At 35.2% G+C, this 21,714-nt stretch overlaps 1 protein-coding gene across 2 annotated transcripts in view; it reads right to left on the bottom strand.

Moving 5' to 3' along the window:
• Positions 1-1,193: 1,193 nt before the first annotated feature.
• BMAL2 (basic helix-loop-helix ARNT like 2) overlaps positions 1,194-21,714 on the bottom strand; it is a 35,917-nt gene continuing 15,396 nt past the window's right edge. For both annotated transcript variants that reach the window (XM_086757122.1, XM_086757113.1), the window contains 12 exons: positions 19,280-19,359; positions 18,430-18,522; positions 16,335-16,452; positions 15,375-15,518; positions 13,455-13,695; positions 12,435-12,541; positions 11,690-11,840; positions 10,431-10,486; positions 9,585-9,693; positions 6,285-6,372; positions 4,480-4,588; positions 1,194-3,668 (listed from right to left, as the gene is read on the bottom strand). In XM_086757122.1, the coding sequence (XP_086613248.1) occupies positions 3,532-3,668; positions 4,480-4,588; positions 6,285-6,372; positions 9,585-9,693; positions 10,431-10,486; positions 11,690-11,840; positions 12,435-12,541; positions 13,455-13,695; positions 15,375-15,518; positions 16,335-16,452; positions 18,430-18,522; positions 19,280-19,359 (1,433 nt within the window). In that variant the 3' untranslated portion in view covers positions 1,194-3,531. The remainder of the gene's footprint in view (positions 3,669-4,479; positions 4,589-6,284; positions 6,373-9,584; positions 9,694-10,430; positions 10,487-11,689; positions 11,841-12,434; positions 12,542-13,454; positions 13,696-15,374; positions 15,519-16,334; positions 16,453-18,429; positions 18,523-19,279; positions 19,360-21,714) is intronic.

Genomic DNA, 21,714 nt, shown 5'->3' with positions numbered 1-21,714 from the left:
AGAATAAATTCTTCATTTCAGTTTGGATTATGAACAGGAACACATTACTGTCAGCAACCAGTGAAATAACTAATTGTAGCTTTTTGTGCTTGTCAGTAAGCTGAATTTCCCAATACCCTAAAAAAAAAAAAAAAGCATAAGATCCACAGAAAAGTCCAGAATGACAATGCACCACAGGACAGAATCACAGAGTGAAGCTCTGCTCTAGACCCATGCAATAGCACTGTACTTGACTGAACACTCCACTGGAATCCTAAGAAGCAACTATACCTGAAAGAGCAAAAAAGGACCCTCCCTGTCCCCACAACAGCAACTGTCAAATATTGTTACAGGAGATGCAAAAGTTAAGGTTTAATATAGTGACACCTTCATGACTGATCACAGTAAGACATGGTGGCATTCAGAAGGACTGTTTTAATCCTGTGTGCCACACAGCAGTCCAGGCCTTCCAGCATCTAACTCAGGCTGGTGACAGCCAGCTACCACCCTCTGCCCAGCCCAGACCACTTTCTCATTCCAACAATACCAGGATGGTGTTTGTCGCTACCACATTCTTATTCTCTTCTCCTAATTCTGAAAGGAATTCTCTCATGTTCTCCTGTCAACACAGGAACTGGTTTCCCAAACAAGCTGCTACTTATATCAGAACACTTCTCCCATCTTCTTATCTTTAACTCTGTATGTGCCTGCACTAGCAAATTAGTTGACTCATCTCTAAGTACAACCACGGTAACTAATAAGACTTGTAAGAGCCTGCTGACACCTGCTTTACCACTTACTGTACCTACCCGTGGCAAGACACTGTAGGAATCATACCTATGTACTCTGTTTGCTTCTGATCAAACCAGCTCTTTCAGGTACAGCCTACAGGCACTGTCATTTCCAGAGATGGCCCAATTCAGCTGCAACATCAAGGGTGTTTAATACCTAGAAAATACATGTTAGTTTGGATTACGAAGTTACCCTGACTAGGGAATATCATCTCGAGCTACCAAAATCCATATTAGTTCAACCTCCCCATTTATATTTTTAGGAAACAAGCCTGAGATCTGAAAGCATGTCATATTTAAATTCAGTATTAGGTACAATTGTCAGCAGACTAACAGCAGTGCATCAAAACAATATTTTATTGACCTGATTTAACTGCATCCGCTATAACCTGCACCATGCCAAGAAAAAAAAAAAAAACTGTCTGGATCTTACTAGAACTGTATTGTTATACAACAGAAATAAGCACATACTATCTCAACTTAATTTCATCATAAATATTTACAACTGACACTTTTTCTTGTAAGACTATTTTAAACCAGAAAATTTCACAAATACTAAAGGGATAATCTAATCAATGAATTGAGAGCCACAATATTGATCAATCACTGCAAAACACTCCAAGTTACATCTTTGTTTTTATTTTTTTAGGGAAATCTAAGAAGAATCCAAAAATAGCGGTTTGACTCCAGACAATTATATAAATCTTGTGACAGAATTAATATTCTTCCTTCAGTAACAACACCTGCACCGTTTTCAAGCTAACCCAGTTAAAAAACAATTTATGTTGAGGAAAGCCTAAATAATTGTAAGTTAGTTATTAACTCATTTATCTGTGTTAGTTACAGTATTTCTTGTTTTACTTAGAATTTATTTTTAGAATAAAGTAGAAAAAAAGAAAGTACATTTTACAATGGCAACACTGAAATTATCAAATTTCATTTATACAAATAGAATGCTATCAATTCTTAGAAAGTACTTGTTTAATTTTTTCACTTCGCTCCATGATATAGCTCAAAATTCATTTTCTGTGAAGAAACAGAAAAATTTATTCTAAGAAAGATAGAAACAGAGAATTTTGGCCCCATGTCTGTAAAAAAAAAAAAAAAATTGAATGCAGGATGCAAGCTAAATGCAAAAAATCTATAGACTTAAAAAAAAAAAAAAAAAGAAAAGAAAAATCAATCCAACAAGCCGTTCTAGAAGACCTGGGCAAGATGTCACCAAAAAATTCATCATTTGCAAAACGACTCATATCTATAAGATATAAAGCTGCTCTGTCAAAGCATAGGAAGTCAGTATGTTGCAAAATTATGTTTTCATTCAGGAAAGGGTTGTTACCCAACAGTAGAAGCATGACATCTAGTGGCTACCACATCTATTTGTTCACACACTTCAGCATTCCTAAAAAGATCTGCAACAGGCTGCCTATCACTCACCTTTAGTGTAAAACAAATGCAATAGGCTTATGGTGCTGCCTGTGTTTAAATGTCTGCATCTAAAATATGCACACGTATCAAATATCTTCAAATCCTTTCTTTCATTACCCGAATTTAAAAAAAAAAAAAAAAAAACAGAAAAAGTATGCTTTTATGATACATAATCAATACAAAAATTTGTCTAAACCTTTAATACCAGAGATAAAAAGATCCACTTTATATATTAATGCTATATTGTTCTAATACACCTATTAAGTGCCATGTTCTTGAGTAATTTGCTGTAACTGTGATGCAATTCTTGCCAAAGCTGCCCCCCAAAAGATCATCCTGTGTAACACTGACTTACAGACAGCATTATATTACATAAATATTTTTAAAGTCACAGACTCAAGCAATAGAAAAATCACCCTAATGTCTCCAAAAGCACAGAGACTATAAACTATACTACAGAATTTTAGGATTTTTTCACTAATAGACAGTGCTATCCTCACTCTGGAACCAAGACAATCTATCCAAACTTATCTACTGATGAGATCGAAGTGCTTTATTACAGTTACACCATTATTTTTCTTAGGTTCTATGCACTGCCCCTCTAAGAATACATTACCAGTAATACAAAATAAAAATCACTATTTTGTTGCTCTTTTCTTATACCTTTATCCTGTTTGCTTACTGGGGAAGTGGCTATTTTTCTCAAAACATTCTCTTTTGATTGCTATGGTGATCCAATTCAAATTCTCGCTCCCAGAACTGTATGCTTTAACTTTCGACTACAAAAACTGCATTTCTGAAAAGGGCAAAGAATCACAAACTGCATCATTTGAGAATTACAATACCTTATTTTACAACTGTAGTGTTTGCAAATCATCGTTTCAATGAAATTTAATAGTTACAAATATTCTTAAACTGTAAGTATAGCAGGTTCTACATAAAGTAACATGGATAATCAATATTCTACCATTTGAAACAAAAACAATAAATAAAAGTTTAAGTATTAAAACTAAGAAAAAATATTCCTGTACACTGTACAGTACCTTTTGGTTAAAGCTTCTTAGCAAAAATATAGTAATGTTTTTTAAGCATTCCAGTTACAGACAGTTCAATATTAAAATTTCAATGTTTCCTCATCATGAAAAAAATATTGCATTTTTCCATACGTGCATCAGAAACTGTCTCTCTCTGAACAAGGCTTCAGTCTTTAAAAATATATAGACAGTAAGTATGAATTCAAATTAAACATTACAAAATTATAATACAGTACTGAGGATGTACGGTTTTTGTGCATTATAGATTTTACATTCCTTCTTATTTTGAAAAAACACAACTAGAGAGCCCACTGTATATCACTGAGTTCAGATGGATCCCCAAGTCCTCCATCAGCCTCCAAGTAATTCATAAGCGCCGTCATAGCAGTGTCATCATTTTCACATATTGCATCAAAGTCCAGCTGAGAACTACTACCTGTAAGATTATTAAAACATTAATGTATGCAATACAAAGCATGAAGAATACGGTAATTTTCAACACTTTTTTTTTTTAATATAAAGGTCTTATAGCTAAACTGGAAGAGAGCTGTAAGTAATAAATGAATAAATAAATACAGAAATCGATCAATCAGTCTCTAGTAGCCGAAGTAAAAGAGGGAGACTGAAAAGTTTCTAAGAGCTGAAATACAGGATAAGCATAATCGTTGCTTTCATAGCACTTTGCCTTTTATGTTAAAAATAACACAATGGCATTCTCCTCTTACAGGGTCAGGGAATCCTATATGCAAACTGCTGCATTAGTGCATGCCTGAAGGAGGGGAAATTAAAAAAAAAAAAAATTCCTGAAACATTTTCACTAGCTCTTTGTATTGACTATTCATAGCCTGCACTTAAGAAAGAGATTAAGTGCTAAAAGCACAATAGTTCAACAAATTACAACCAGTTCCCTTACACTGCACTGAAATACTTTTCCTTACCCATCCCTCTTTTCTGGAGAAAGAGCTAGTAAGTACCTAATTAAAACTATGTCATGCAAGAATGTAATGGTAAAATCCTGTAACAGGATGTTATTTTTGTCATGAGATCCAATCACTGATGAAATTTTGCTGTTTGCCTGCCAGTGATAACACATTTGCCTTTAAGAGTCCTCTCATCTTAAAACAGACAGACAAATCTCTTTACAATTTCCACATGGTTGTAAAGTGGTGCACTCAAAAATTACACTGTTTATCAGAAATGTCTTTCCCTGCAATCCCCAAAATATCCACAAGAGAAATAAATCTTACTGAGGAGAGGTTCATTACTGGGAAATGGAATAGCACCCTGGTTTTGTTCTGAAGTCTCTAGAACTTCTGTTTCCGAAGGACATAACTGAATCAACTCTTTATTTGGCACCTGAAAGAACAGAAGTAGTAAAAGGGACAAAATTAAATCCTAAATTTAGTCATAGTTATTACATTACAGAAACATTATAAATCACTGTCAAAGAATTAAGAACTAGAGTAAATGAAAATATGCATCAACAGGCAAATCTACTGCATTTTAAAATAACTTTTTTTTAGAAGTTCACATAGCACTGGACTTGGCTTAAATAAAAAGTGTTACTTACACATGTGTCAAAGGTACTTCACAGTGATGGCATCTGCTTTATTCAGGGTCTAATGCAACATTCAGCAAATAAATCCAGCACAACAAATTGTACTGGTATACACTTTCCATGTCTAGTACCATAAACTACAAATTCCCAGTGACATCATGTTTGTCAATGTCGACACATTCTAGCTAAAAGATAAAAAAAACACCCTCATACCTCCCATGTTCTTTATACATTAAACTATATGAATCATAAACTCATATATTTTCTATTATTTTGCATCTTGTTACCATTACCAATCTAAGTAGTTTTAAATTATTTTTTGAACTTTGGAAAAATGAGGCTAGCAACAATAGAGGTGCAAGTCATCCTAACTCAAACATATCAGAATTTTAAAATTTTTTTTTCTTTTTCCATTTGTTTCATGTAACACATACATGCAGTTTAGCAGGATAGATTTTTTGGGGTGCCTGACTTGTGTATATTCTCCTAGTAAATTAATAAAGTTGAAGTGCTTTATAAAAGCATTTTAGGAATAAACAGGATAACAAAGCACAGAATAAAGAAAAACTTTCAATGAATATAATGAAGCTATCTTTATGATGAGATGCTGCATGATTTAGAGAGTTCAGTATATATGTCAAACAACTCTCAGGGAGAAAGACCTGCAGTAAGGCAGAGGAGAACTGATCATAAAAAAGGGAGGAAGCCAAAACAATCTGTAGTCCAGAACAGTATTGTTAGGAAATTAAAATTGCAATGGGAAGATAAACTGCCTTTAAATGGAAAGAAACTTACATTCAAGGAAGTGCTGATGGAGCAGTAAATGTTTGTCCATACAGTGCACAATATACAACATACAATATTCTTCGGTAAAAAATACGTTAGTTATTCCCTAGCTATGGTCAGTCAGTGTTACCAGCACTACTAGATTAGCAAAACAGCACATTCTATCAATTTTTAGAAGACTACTGAAATACCTTCAAAGTAAAGATTTTAAACATTTCAAAACTGAGAACATACAGCATAGCTTTTATAAAAGGGTCTTTAAGAACATTAAGAATAAAATTACACATGAGAGAAAACAAGAACTGGTATTTTATTTAGGTTGTCAGACTGAAGAGGTGGAAATATTTTTACTCTCTGACAATTATTTAGCAAGTTTTAATGCAATTCCAAATCCAGAAGAGTCCTCATCACACGAATCACACTCATATTTGTGGATCTTCAGCAGAGATCCTAATAACTGAGTGGGGACTGCAGTCCACTCACCCTCGGGAACAGCCCCTTAAGGCTTGAACTGCTGCCTCTGTAAATGAGGTTGGAAATTCTGCTGCCATCATATCTCCCAAAAGACTTTCATAGCTGCCAGGTAGTTGGAAATACCTTACACATTCTCTCACAAAAACACAAATCAGGATAATTTGGTTCAAACAGAGGCTTTAAGCTGACATTAACCTTTTACTTTCAGATTTTCACAGGCAGTGACATACTCACATTGTTGGAGTTTACAGTTAAAGCTGGAGAAGGTGACTTTCTCAAGAGATGTGATGGACTTAACTCCCCAGACGGTGAAGAATGCAACCTAAAATTGTATATATTTAGCTGATTTACCAAGTCACATTACTCGTAAACTGAAAAATAGCCTATGTGTTGCAAAACCCACCAGACCTCCCCAGTGATGAAGCATGAGCCAGCTAATCTGAGACAATGTTGTCTTAAATTCTCCTGAAGATTCTAAATTCTCCTGCTCCAGGTTTTGATAACACAAAAAGCAGAAGAGATCAATAAAGGCAATGGGTCATAATCACTTAAGCACGCTTTTATTTTTCTGTTCAATCACCAGCACTGACAGACCAAAGAGTAACATTTCAGAATTAGGCACACCCGGTCAAATAGGTACATTTCAAATACATACAGAATACAGACAACATAAGGAAGTTCTGCTAAACAGTTAGAAGGGAAACAAGACATCCTTCTAATGATCCCTCTACTATTATTTTGTTATACCTGTCTTTCCATATTTTCATAAAATTCCAACTAAAAGTAAAGACTGCTTGTTTGTTAACAGAATTCTTTGCGACACTGCTCATCATCCCTCACCAGACACGCCAGATACGAAACTAACAGTGCAAATGGCATACCAGGCCCCTTTGGACAGCTTGCTCCCATCTCCCCCTGCTCTTCCGCCTCCCAAAGCATAAAGCTATAGAAAAACTGGGGCACTCTGGATGCTTCTGTTTCCATCACTTCCTCAGATTCAAAATGTGATAAGGGATTGGAGGAAAGATAGGAAATGGGTGAATAAACAGCCTACCTTAAATAAGTTGAGTTATTTGTGTGGAATATTTGTTAGTTCCCTACATTCCAATATCCAATGTACCATCTGATAAGCAGTACTGCCATCTCTAAAAACTAGGACAGAAACTCCAGATTGAATAGATTTATAGCATTGCTGTAACTGAAATGATCATTCATCAGATGCTAACTCAACTCAGATATGCTTGTAAATAGAGCTGTAGGCATAGTCCTGAAATTTTAAAAAATACTTGGTGATGCCTGATACACAGCTTCAGAACCATCTGTGTCTAACTGATATTAAGAAAATGCAGAGAGCAGATTCAGGTAGTAAATGCCCACATCCTTTTGGATTATGTTTGTAATCACAAAGGCACTTTATGAAAAACCGCTGGTGTTAGCCTTTGTTGATCATTTTTATCTAACTTGGATTGTCTAGTGTGTGCAAAGAAGTAACTTGATTTCATACAAAAGAAAAATGAAGAAAGAGCATGAAATTCTACTCTTCGGCTGGAAAGAAATATAACATTGTTCTCAGTAACAATTCTGGAAAAGTGAGCAACATCTGGGTGCAAGCAATTACATCCAGACATCTCCAGAAACATTCAGTTGTTACTGATGAGGCCTTCAATGGCCAATGGTATTTGTGAATGCCTCTTCCCCTTATAGAGATAAAAACTCGTTTATTTTCCCGCAAGATACAGGACTCAAGGATGAATATGATGCCAGAGATCCCAGTTACCTGCTCCCTTCCATACCTGGCTTCTTTTCAGAACTGCCCTTCCTTTGGACAGTTTTTAAGTTTACCTTATTCTGCATGACTTTGCTCTTAACCTTTTCTTTCACCTGCATAGCAACTTCTTGGCCTACTAGTTTCAGGTCAAGTTTATTTCTCCATTTCCAGTGTCCATGGACAACTAAGATCACTAAAACAAACACACCTGCATGAGACCAAAATGGCTCATATCACGGTGGCTGATGAAGCTGGCAAGCAAAACATTTTTCCTTTCAGAATCTTGTGACATTCAGTCTATCAGTCAAGAAATAAGATAACTGTCCCAAAGTAAGTAACATAACGTTTTATTTACTAACCAGTGTTCAAGATGCAAACGTAGCTGGGAAAAAACACTCAGTTCAATCAATGACTTGAAGAATAAGACTACCTGATGCAGCTTTTCGACGTGTGTGCTCATCACTATCAGCACTTTCATAGATATTTGAATCCAGAATTTGCAGGTTTGTTTTTTTTTTTTTTCACTTCTGCTAGCAGCCTTACATTTTAAATTAGAAGCAAGTCTGAACGATTACTGTGATCTTCCTGAAAAGGTGTTTTAGTAAATCAAACTGGGATAAACATCCTGCTACCTTAAACTGCTGTTCCATAAAGGAGTGAAGTTGTGCTTTACTTATATGATGAAATCAAAACATCTACAAAATGAATCTCTGACAGATAGGGAGGTATGCATCATAAACTTTAAGCTTATGGTAGGCAGAGAGACAGAAAAAAAATTGTGTCACTGTTAATTCTATGGAAGCTGAACTTTTTGGTAAATAGGCTCAGTTTCTGTAAGGTCTGTAGTGGACTAGAAAAACCCATTCTTCTTTTGGGATCAGGAAGGATATGAGATAATAAATATTCCTCTGAAATATCCCTAAAGAGGCCTCAGTCGTACCTGCCTCAACCGTACATCTGAATTACATTTAAATAGACTAAAAAATAAACAAATAAAAAAAAAATCCCACTCTTACAAAAATTTTTCCCCCACACTGGGGAGATTAACTCAGTACCATAATCTCTTCCCCAAATTCCATAATTCTGTCCCTTGTAATGGATTCTTCTGTTTTGCAAGATTAAAACAGATAGACTTTGCTCTCTTGTGACCTGCTGAACTGTCAGTGGAGTACGATTTGGTTTGATTTTCAGACAAAGATCACAAAATTGCTTAGGAAGATACTAACTGTGGGTGCACAACACAAAAAATACATAAGGATATTCTCACATTCAAATTATGTTTTTTCCTTTCAAATTCCTTGGTGTTTTGGTTTTGAATCATCAGGAAAGGGACAAGAAAGGCTATGCAACTCCACTGGGGATCGTTTCAAGTAAAGCTTTCCTAGCAGAGAGATGCTATCAGAAAAATATACACACTACTCATAGACAACTGATTTTCTATTCCTGAGTGGTTTAACTACCCATTTCAACATCACGTGAAGAAGCTGCATCACAGTAATGCTTTTGAAGTCATAGTTAAATAACACTTTCATTAACAAAGGAAATGGCATGCCCAGAACAAAACTATTAATCAACACCAGTGATGTGTTCTGTCATGCAGGAGACCAATATTAGATTATAATTGGTATCTCCTAATGCCACTGCTCAAAGTGAAAATATTTTATACATATAGCACAACAAAAATGAAACTTGAACAACCCCCACATAATCACGTATAGCTCTATCTTTACTCAAAAGTCTAATGTATGATGTTAAGCATTTATTACCTTTGCAATTCTAATATTTCATTTGCAATTTCGGTTCCTATACTTCCAGCACCAAGAACTGTTCCAGAGGACATTCCAGGTACACTTACTAAAGATTGTTTTACAGCATCTACATTTGAAAAAAAAACAAAATAAAACCTTAAGTACGTAGCAGTTTCATTACGCAGCAAGGAACACTCACCTCAAGGATTTATTTTAAAGCAGTTTTTGTTCTGTATCTCTTATTCTCAGAAGTTAAATTCGTTAAAACACTAACTCATAGGGGACGGTGTTGTAAATCTCACTTGAAATACAAAGATAAGCGAATAATGTATTTGTGAAAAATGCTCATCTCCAGTAATGAAATCTGCTTTAATCATTACTACCTCCAGTCTCTCACACACAATGCAAAACACATGAGAAAAAAAACCCTTGTATTTTTCACAAACTGAAATCAGCTATTAAAAGGAACAGTTTCAAAAGCAAAAATTAAAAAAAACTTATAGCAGCATAAGAAAACAGCATGTAGAATCTATGCAGAGCAGAACAATATTAACAAAATATGTATCAGTATCATCCTATATTCTATAGATAAACTCAGGACAACAGCATTTCTTCAGAAAACCATGCAAAATATGAAGAAGGTCTGTGACAGAAGCATAATATCCTGTAATCCAAAATCTATAAGCCTTTCTGATCACAGTTATGTGAATGACACGAATTAAGATGCTGTGAGTAAGTAGAAGCTGTCACCAGAATTAGCTTAAAAAACATCTAGAATAAAAAAATTCCTAGACTGAATAAATCTAAAATTGTAATGATTGATCAGGAGGTGAACCTAAGATAACTGTAAGAACCAACACTTGCCTTCCGCAGGCTGGGAACCATGGGGCACCTGTTCTTCAGCTGACTCGTTATGACCTCTGAGATTTAAATAAATAAATAAATACAAACAAACAAAATCAGCAACTTTTTCAAAGGTAAGACTCAGGATATTTATGTTTGATTTCAGTAAGGCTTTACACAGAGTAAAAACTAACATCCTCAAACTAGTAAAAAAAAGAAAAAAATATATATATTCCTTACATTTCAACATTCAATCCTTTGTACTGTTGTTTCTGAAGCAGTGAGTGAAACCTTAATTTCTATTTATTCTCCAAATAAAGAAAGGCCAATATAGTCGTCTGTGTTCCATGACAAGAGAACAAGGCTACCATTTTCACTCCTAGGAGGGAGACCAGTTAACCAGAAACAACTGCTACAACAACAAGTCAGCGGCTACCTTCTGCCAGCAGCAGCTGCCTACCTTTCCTCCTCCAGACAGCCAGACCTCCAGAGCAGGCAAAAGCGGCCTTTGGCTGTTGGGCAGCATAGACTGTCTTAACTGCTCTTCTCTGTCTTCTTGAGGAAAAGGACATGGGCAAAAGAGTTGGGTGGTGTTGACTTAAGACATGAACCAGCTACAGAATGGGTAAAAGGCCCCCTTGACAATTTGAAGTAGAATTCCCTCTGTCCCCCTCTCAAAAACCCTGTCATTGGCAAAGATCCTGAGTATCACTGGTAATATCCAAATTATAGCTCCCATGCAAGGCACAGAGGATGAAAAGGAAGAAAAATGAAGGATGAAGAATTAAACACACACATTTACTGTCTCACAGGCTCCTCCCTTGCAATCAGTTTGGAAAGGACCTTTTTGTCCTGCATTGCATTTCCACAATCTATCAATTATGCACATGGTAGGTAGGGTAACCCTTAAAACTAGGTCAACTGACACACGCAGTCTTGTAAATCTCAGAAGGAAAAGTAAAACTAACTTCACATTTCTATTTATTCGTATCTACTTTTCTTAAAAGATCCTTCCTTTCTTCCTTTAATAAGAAAGTCTTTCACTTATTTTTTTTACTACTGGAAATAGAACAGTTTTCAGAGTTAAACCCACGACTTAAGCCTGAAATAAAAATAACCGGTAAATGCAAAAAAATGGTCTTCCAGGTTACTCAATCACTTTTTGTGCAGTGTTGATATTTTCTAGTCTTGTTCTGCTTGTTAAACAGGCTGCTTTCTGTTAATGCTGACTGTAATTAAGACAAAAAATAACATGGGAATTCATATCATGAATTACTTACAGTACCACAGTGTTGTTCGATACAATGTACTCCAGTTCTTTGGTCCACGGATTCATGAAACTAAACCACTGACTCCTTAAAGTAACAAAAGTCCCATCTTTTGCTCTAAATTTGTAGGAATTTGTAAATACTTTTTCTTTATTCTGCAACACTAGATAAGAAAGGAAAGTTGTAATCACCGTATTTATACTTAAAAAGATAAAGTTTTTTTTAAAAAATCTGTTTTATAGCATCATAAAACCAAAATGTTTTTGATGGCCAGAAATACAAATTAAATGCCAGAACAACTGATAGGACAGGACCCCTGCTAAAATCAAACTACAGTTTCAGCAATCTTATTAATCTTAAATTAAAGCTCAAGTACTAAGCTTCTGCAAACCACTCGTAGAGAAACTCCTGACTTGGTAAACTTTCATAATTGGTGTCTCTGATTACGAGATTAGGCACATTTGCTCTTCAGGACTCCTTCCTCATTCTTATAAAGAATTGAAACAGGGGGTTGAAAGAAGCGTTAACATTATTCCTTTGGAATTACAGCACAGCACCAAATTCAAAACAACAGAAGTTTCTCCCTGCTTTTATTACAAGCTTTACGCAGGCATGTCTTAATGCAGATGTAGAAAAGGACAATGCTAAGATTGTTTAACTTTATTCATTCTCAGCTTCTGATTCTTTGATTTGCACTGTTTTCACACAGCAGTTACATGTAGTTATATATCGTCTGGGAGGACCACTTATTTCCTACCTTCTTTATGTTTTTCAGCTAGATGATTGTGATCATCTTGGTGGCAGTACTCGTAACAAGAAGTTCCTAGAAGCTCTTGTGGCAGATACCCTAAAATTGCTGTTGCACTGTTAGAAATAAAAACCATGAACTACAGCGGATTCAAATAACTGCAAAGCTTGTTTTCTTCAGTATCAGACAAAGCAGAAAATTAATATTTAAAGAAACAGATGCTTGTGTTCATGTTTGGGAAAAAGATATAGCATTAGTATAACTCTAAAACAAAAGGAAATATTATTCACTGCAGATTACCCATTGGCAATGAATGGCAATAGAAAAGACAAAATAACAGTGCAAAATAACACATGCAAACTACATGTTTCTTCTCATTAGCCATTCAGGGTACTGGCCACACATAATGAGTCAATAAAAAAATCTAGTAGTTGAGTTTTGCTTTGTCACTTTAAGGAACAGTTTTAAACTGACACTTTTAGATGAAAGATAAGATGACTGAAAACAATAAAAAGCTTCCAGTGACAATAACGAAATTCCAAATGCAAAGTGGTAACTTACTCTACACAACAAATAAAAGTCTGGTTTAGAAAGTTCAGAAAATAAGAACTTAGCTTTCACTTCTAATGAAATAATTTGGTACCTCATTTAGATATAATGCATGTGTTACAAATACTAAGATTTTAACAACTAACAATTTTTGGTTTTTATTAAGTCATATGCATAGCTATGAAGCTCTAACTCGAGATTTTTCTTTATTAATAAATAAGTACACCAGTGCATTTTATGACAGTTTTTAATCTTGCTAGCTCATCTTTTCCTATAGAACAATATACTTTTATACATTGTTTTATGTTTGACAAAAAAACAAAGCCCAAGTACTCGTAGATTCAGAATGAACTGCTCCCTACGTATAGCACCTAGAAATTCTATCCTGCTTGAGAAATTACAGTTCTGCCAGAAAGTATTAGAAAATTTAACTAGTGGTGTCATTTTCATTTTCCCTTCATTAAAGAACAAAATGCTTACCGCTGATCTACATAAACAAATTTTCCATCCATGGCAAATCGTGTAACAAATTCTGTTGCTTTGACTTTTATCTCTCCACTCTTTTGTGGAACAATATAAGGGTGTAACCTTCCAATTGCAACAAGACAGTTAAAGTTACTACTGTCCTTTTCTACATCATTTTCCTCTTCTACTCCCACCTCATTAGGAGGCCAATTCTTCATATACCCAGTACAGTGAATGGTACAGTATTTTCTGTGATCTAATAAAAAGAAATTAAATAAGAAGTAGTTATGGTTCAAAAAGTAAACTGAATAACTTTTTTTTTTTTCATTTTGTTCACCATGAGACCAACAACTATATTTTACGCTTACCTACAACAACTGTACAAGGCCATAGGTAATTTTATTAAGTATTTTTAATTAAGTTTGTACTACTTCATTTTGGCTTACCTGGAGAGAGTGCTTCTAACTCTATGTTAGATTTAGGAAGGTAAGTTATAGGTGTTGGCAGTTCAAACAGTCTCACAGAAAAAAATAAAAACAAACAAAAAACTAACAGTCCGGTAACCCACAGATCACTTTCTCTTTATACAGTTTCATATGTATTGTAAAGTAAAATAAACTAGAGAGGCACTCTGAAGATTCTAAATCAATTTACCTTTTGTGAACGTGATGATCTTAACATATGCCTACTGCAATTGCTAAAAGAATCAGTCGAAAGAACAACCCTAAACAACCTAGCTTATTTTCCATTTATCTTAGGCTTCTAAATTCCTCAGTTTTCTGGGAACACAAACATTCCTATAGTCTTAAATTATAGCATACACTGTCATCTGTTCCTATGGCTGGTAGACTCTTTGCTGCCTATATAACATGCAAACAGCCTCACATGCATCAAGGCATAGAGATGACATCATGTGTGCTACGGTAACTGTCTTTCAAAAAATTGCCAAAGGATTCTTAATGTGTGTATTCTGAACAAATTATGCTTTACATAAATTTGACTGCTTTAACCCTATCAACTATGGAAAACTTATAACCCTAAAATGAAAAATTGAGTTATCCTACTGTGACTGTGTCACAGTTTCTCAGATTGTCAAGGTGCCTTCCCTCAATACTGCTTTCCTAAGAAGCTAAATTCTTATCTTAGTGGGCACATCAAGGTAGACTGATTTCTATTTACTTACAATGACAGATCTATGTTTAAGTTTACTATTGTATGGTATATCTCAACAATAACAGGTTATATTGAAAAATAAAAGTAGGAAGATTTTTTCAGGGTCAAACAATTTCATCACACCTTTGCAAAAATTAATATTAAGGTATTAAATAAAAGCTGGAAATTACATTTTAAAAAGATCCATTCACTGAAAACTCGACAAGAGTATACTGCTGTACAGGCACACCGAAATATGAACTAAATTAAAATGATTGGAAAAATAATTTTATAGAATTACACTGTTAAATTAACTTTAACTTTTTACTTTTTTGCTTTTAATAGTAAAGTACACACAACACAAAAAGTAAATCAGAAAAAAAAAGTTGGTTTACTTGCTTTTTTTCCTTCAAAACAGTAGATTTTGCAGGCCTTATTCAGTTATCTTCAAGACATATGTTATTTAGGTTCATTCTTCTGATCTGCTCCAGTGCTTTCAAAAATTTCCCTGAAACTTCTAAAATTTGACTACAACAGACCATGTGCTCCTAAACAGCCACTGTAACTCAGGTTCCTCCCTCCCTCTTTTCCAGGAGTGAACAGGTAGGAGAAAGAGTACAATTAGACTGTTTTTCAAAATGTGTCTCCAGTACATATTTACACTTCTCTACAGCTACTTTGTGAGGTCAGTGATAACTACAGGAGTCACACTACTGACTTGGAACTTAAATAGACCAAGTTACAGGACAGAAATTCCCCATTTCAACTACACTGTTTGAATACCTTTCTTCTTTGGGTTGGGCAAGCACTCCTTTTCTTCTTTGACTGTGGTCCTACAACATTTTATCCGACAGAAGAAGGAACGTCGAGCACCAGAATTCAGTCGAGCTGGTCCGGCTTGAAAATCTGTGTGTACTTGCAAGCCAGCTTACAAAAATTTAGTAAAGTAGTTAAAAATCCCAAATCCAACAATAAAACTTCAGCATACAAGGCCTTTTCTTCATTTTAGCTTCCAGTCCATTCTCTTTACTCTTTAGTTGCCTAAATTTTGTCCTTACAACTTAAAATAAAAAAGTCTAATAATTGAAATAGGGCAAAGAAAACACGACTTTCACACAGATTTCAAAATTAAGGAGAACTACCAAACTATTTTTAAACCGTTCTTGATATTTTGAATGATATTTTAATAAATATGCTTTATAAACTTTCAACTTCTACTTGATACAAGGAAGAACTGCAAAGATACTTATAAAATCCAGCTATGAAATTGTGATTAGCTGCACAGTACATAGCGTTTTCCATATTAGAAATAACTGTAAGCAAAATAAGATTCTGTTAAATTAGGATTGACACTTAGCATTTTCAGAGAAGACAGTGATTCTTGATATTGAAGTATTTTATCCCATGTTCGACTACATCAGGTCTTTTGTATTGACAAGACCTATCAAATACAAGAAAAAAAAGTAGTATGCCTGGTAGGAAGAACATCAGACCACACTGGTAAATGTTTAACAATGTGAATTTCAGTCATTCTTATCTAAAATAAATTCTTTTCTGGGCTAGCTTTTAAACTGTAAGCGTATTCTAAGCAGCAAATAAGCATTCAAATATGTTCAGTTCATAGAAATTATACCTCAAGTTTGTTCATTCATGCACATACGAACACACGAATATGTCGTACATAATAACTAAATTTATTAACATCTCTTCTAAAAAATCTGAGCACATTCAAATATGACTTACTTTTCCCATCTATGAGCTTCTCCCTGGGAGAGATATCTGAAGAAGAAAGTTGCTCCTTAACTTTTGCAACATCTTTTGGATGCAAGTAATCAAACAAACTTTGTCCAATTAAACTGGCCTATTAAAAAAAAAAAAAACAAGCCAAAACAAATGTGGTATAAGAACCACATTGTTTTAGAACAAGACCCATATGTATTACTTATCTCAGAAAAACAACTGTGTACACCGCAAAAAAAGTCAAATACCACAGTTATCTAAACATCAATATTTTGATCTACATTTATTTTGCCATTGTTTAATATTATTTTTATAAAACCAGAGCAGTAAAACCATTATTTGTTACTTCCCCTTTGCAAAACAGCAGGTTTAGTTGGCTACTAAAAAACAGTTCTGTAAACCCAAATGCTTTATTTATGTAAATAGTATGATTCCTGATCCTAGCCAAAGCTTATGCACAAAATAGCTCCACTCAAAGATTATTTGGGGTGGGGGGAAATTAGAGAAATAGGAAGAAATATTAATAGTACCTAACGACTGACATTTGCTTGGACAAAATGGCACCAACTGAGCCAAGAGCTGCCTGGAAGCAGGGGTCAGCTCACCTCAGCACTCCTATGTAGGGGATATTCACAGGAATCTCTCTAGCTGGGATCCATTCAGCCTGCTGACTCTTCTGATCCAAAGTAACTGGTCTGCTGCACTACTGTAGGAAGCACTACTATCTTTTGAAACAGGAAGGAATTCTCACAGAAATAGGCTACTTCGGGTTTTTTGATTGCTTACCGTCACCACAGCAGGTCAAATCAATGGGTAGAAACGTGCTGTGTTGACAAGCAGCATTCTAGATTCAAATTGCAACCCATGCCATTGCTATGTGATCACTGCGTACATAAAGGGGAGCATTTTTTCCAATAAGCCAGAGTCCAAAATGGGTTTAATGAAAAGCATGTAAGAAAGCAGGATAAACACACAGCCTCTTTCATTTGCCCAGTCCTCATTCACTCAGCAGAGTGAAAATGCTGAGTGCCACTGAGAAAGGCTAACAGCAGCCTTGTCAAAATACATAGGTGTAACAGAGGAGGCTGCAGGATGGGATTCATAATCTAGAATGATTCCAAATAGGCTAATAAATTAATAGGTTAAGTCAGTCATGTTCTCTGAAGCTCTTTGGCTGGAATAGTGAAGATCTTATGGGTCTGGAAGTAGCTCTGTCTGATGTGAGACACTCAAAAAGGTACTTTTTAGTCTTTGAGTAAATTAAGTGTAGAAGTTTAAAAAAATCTGCTTTATGCTTATTCCCATAAGATGATTCATTTCATTTAATTTAAAAAGATACAGTTTTGTTTAAAAAAAAAAAATTAAAAAAAATCTATAAAACAGAGTCCAGATTGGTTACCCTTCCATTTTGAAGAAAATTAACACAGCATAAGTGATTTCAAAGTTATAGAAGTAGACAGATGGAAGCACTTGTTTAGTCTCTTTTTTTTTGGAACAGAAGTCATAGATACATGAACAAGTTATCATGCCTTGATTATTTGTGGTAATTGTCCATGACGTTAAATGTCAGCTAATAAAAGGTACTTATATTTTTCCTATTTCTCTTCTTCTACAGGCTAAGCTAACCCACACTATATCAGTTGCCTTCAAGTTAAGAGTATATACACGGATAGTTATTGTGGATGAGGTGTTATGTACTGCATCTGAGCATAAAGGTATTACCAAGGAAAGCTTTAATTAACTTCCATTGCTGAACTACCAATTTTCCTTGGCCTAGAAAACCCTCAAAAATCACTTCACCATTTAAAAGAAAATCTCTTGGAGACAGAAATCAGGACATCTTCAATTTATCCCTTCCTCTCAGACTAGCAGCTCTCTTAAGGATGATCAGTTGAAATCTGGTCAGGAACACTGACTGTACTTGCAAATATTTAATTCCAGGATATTCAGCCTCACTCTGAAGGAGGTTAAATCAAAGAAATTCCAAGAAATTACACAAAAGGACTGGGTTTTAGTAATATACAGTAAAATGGAAAAGTTTAAAAATTTCTAAGAACATGCAAGGTAAAAGCAAACCAAGAAACTCAGTTATAACCACCTGATCATAATTAAGTATTTTGCAAACTGATTCTGAGACAAACAGAATTTTTCCTCTGTTGCATCCAACCACAAACAGGAATCCATCTGCAGCCTGAAAATATAAAGATATTGTCTTTAAAAACATACAATTAAAATATACAACGAATATTGATGACTACAAGGAAGTACAGTCTTAAACTTTATTTTTAAAATTAAAGTTTTAAATCCCCCCAAAAAGCAGTTAAGATTGCAAGGACCAAATCAGACCTTCAACTACAGACAGCTAAGGTTTCTTAAACACAGCTTTGGGAAAAGAGGCAGACAGCTGCAACACAGCTTAACTTGGGAGTCATCTTACAGATCTTGGCAAAGTCAGTTATTGCAGCAAAAGACAGTAGTTGCAAATGAGAAAGGGTACAGGGGTATATGTGGGTATATGACAAAGTGCGCAAATAGGAAGAAAGATTTTCTTTCAGGTATTATTTCTGCATCTTTGTCAAATAAAAAGTCTTTAAAAATACAAATGAAAGAGCAAACAATTGCAAGTATATTTGTGCATAATTAAAAGCATTCTCCATACTTGCATGCAGACTTCAACATCAACACAAAAACTTTTATGTATTAAATACGTAGATTGTATACAGATTTATCAAGGACTGCTGTCTGCCATGCTCACAAAACACCTTCTGTATTCCCTTATGAAAAAGCTGTACAGCATACAGCGTTTATAAACCTATAGTTACTGAGTATATCAAAGCACACCCTTGAAGAAAAAGATGGGGAAAGAAAAGCACTCTTCAACTAAAAACTCAAGTTAATGGCAAGCTTTAATAAGGACAACATTTAACTGAGAGTTTCCTTCCACTTACCCTAAGGATTAACTGTCGGAGCTCATCATCCTTTAAAAATGAAGGTTTATACCGGACTTCTGTATAGGAGCTAGTGGAACCTGGAAAATATATTATTTGTAGACATAATAGAAAAAGTACATTTTTAATTTACTTTTAAGAGAGTTATACTTATTTTGTATTTTATCAATTTTCTCTGCAACCACAACAGATGAATTTTTAAAAAATTTCTAAAAATATTATAAATAAAAAAACCCCTCAAACATATGCTGGTAAGAAATACGGGCACACAACCAATTTTTTCTTGCCCTTTATTTAGCATAAAACAAGAAAACTTCTGTTCAGATATTGTTAATGAACTGCTAGATAAATGGTATTATGAGAACTGAATTTTCTAGAAACATTTCATAGGCCTATTTCAGAATCCTTAATGTTTGCTGAATGTGAATAATTCCAACGTTATCAATTGTCATGAATAATGCTTTCTTAGTACTATACATTCAACAACCCCAAAACCACTCTACTGTAATTAATTGAACCTCTCACTAAATCTAATGAGACTGACTCACAACATTTGCTGTTCTAGCACCCATGGCAAGTACTCTAAAATAATTTTTAGCCATTACAAGCGTTTCCACAACTTTTTCTAGATTTTTTTTATGTTAATAGCAGTTGAACTTTCCAGCAAATTTCAGCATTAACTGTAATTCCACACAGTATCTTGTATTTTCCTAAAGTGTTTGTTTTGAAGATACATATAACAACTGTGCTGGATGGAGTCCAGTTTTCATATCCTATTGTTAAAATACAAATGTTTGAGCTGAAGAGTTCTTGTAGACGCTTGTTTAACCTGCAAGTGTCATTACTGCCCTGCTAATTTGTCACATTATTTCTTTACGTAAAATTCTCAGCCTGCTTGGGCCAATGGGACTCCAGCAATCCTTTCCAACCTGCATTATTCCATTATTCTATTATTGTCAAGTTAGTAGCATAATTCATTTCCTACACTCCTTTAACTTAAGACTAACGGGATTCTTATTAGATATGTTTATTCATAATCAGGTTTTTTTGCAATGCAGATGGTCTTTGATCTTCGCTTACAGTTGACCAAATCAGTATTCTGAAAAAGTGCTGCCAAAAAAGCTGAAATCTTGTTTGCTGCCAAGAGACCCGTGCCATATGCAACTTGTATTTGGATATAATTTTTTTAAAGGAGGAAAAAATATCACAGAATCTAACAACAGCAAAAGGAGATGAAAGAATATATCCTGGTTTAATCGCGACACTAAACCATTCACTGAGATCCCTGATTAACTTTGCTACTTGACCGAGGACATAAGCTTTTGATAACTTCTTCTTAGTACTCTCTAACATTTCATGGTGTTTAAGACTTCAATGCAATCAAAGTTATCAATCATTCTGTTAAAGTATGTTTTGGCTTGAAACATTCCTTTTGACTACTGTTCCTGCAGTCAAAAAAAAAAAAAAGTTTGAAAGAGAAGGACTTGGGAGTACTGTTGGACAAGAATCTCAACATGAGTTGGCAATGCGTGCTTGAAGCCCAGAAAGCCAACCACATCCTAGGCTGCATCAAAAGAAGCGTGGCCAGCAGGTCAAGGGAGGTGATTCTGCCCCTCTATTCTGCTCTGGTGAGACCCCACCTGCAGTACTGCATCCAGCTCTGGAGTCCCCAACATGAGAAGGACATGGGCCTATTGGAGCAAGTCCAGAGGAGGGCCACAAAGATGATCAGAGGGCTGGAGCACCTCTCCTATGAGGACAGGCTGAGAGAGTTGGGGCTGTTCAACCTGGAGAAGACAAGGCTCCAGGGAGACATTATAGCAGCCTTCCAGTGCCTAAAGGGGGCCTACAGGAAAGATGGGGAGAAATTCTTAGCAGGGCCTGTTGCAATAGGACAAGAGGTAAAGGCTTTAAAATAGAGGGAGGTAGATTCAGACTAGATATTAGGAAAAAAATGTTTACAATGAGGGTGGTAGAACATTGGAACAGGTTGCCCAGAGAGGTGGTTGATGTCACATCCCCAGAAGCATTCAAGGCCAGGTTGGACGGGGCTCTGAGCAACCTGATCTGGTTGGAGAAGTCCCTGCTTCTTGCAGGGGGGTTGGACTAGATGACCTTTAAAAGTCCCTTCCAACCCAACCTATTCTATGATTATGCCAAAATGTATTTTTTTTGTTCAGTTTTATGTTACTGGTTTTCATTTTATGAAGCTACACTGTAAAAGACAACCTATCACTGAAGCGAGGTCTCTGTGCTCCCTGCCAGTGCAACTACTTACATCAATTTATTTAAATAAGCATTTTTTAATTGTGTTTTTCCATTATGTTGTAAAATTTCAAAGTCAGCAGACAAATACGAAAGTCCAATAGATAGACAAAGGATTGCTGCAATCACAAACATGTGAATAACAAACAGGAGTATGAAGACCATTTGCT

This window comes from Chlamydotis macqueenii, chromosome 1 (genome assembly GCF_036417535.1).
Source record: "Chlamydotis macqueenii isolate bChlMac1 chromosome 1, bChlMac1.mat, whole genome shotgun sequence".
NCBI classification, from domain to species: Eukaryota; Metazoa; Chordata; class Aves; order Otidiformes; family Otididae; genus Chlamydotis; species Chlamydotis macqueenii.
This window is presented reverse-complemented; position numbering and strand designations above follow the sequence as displayed.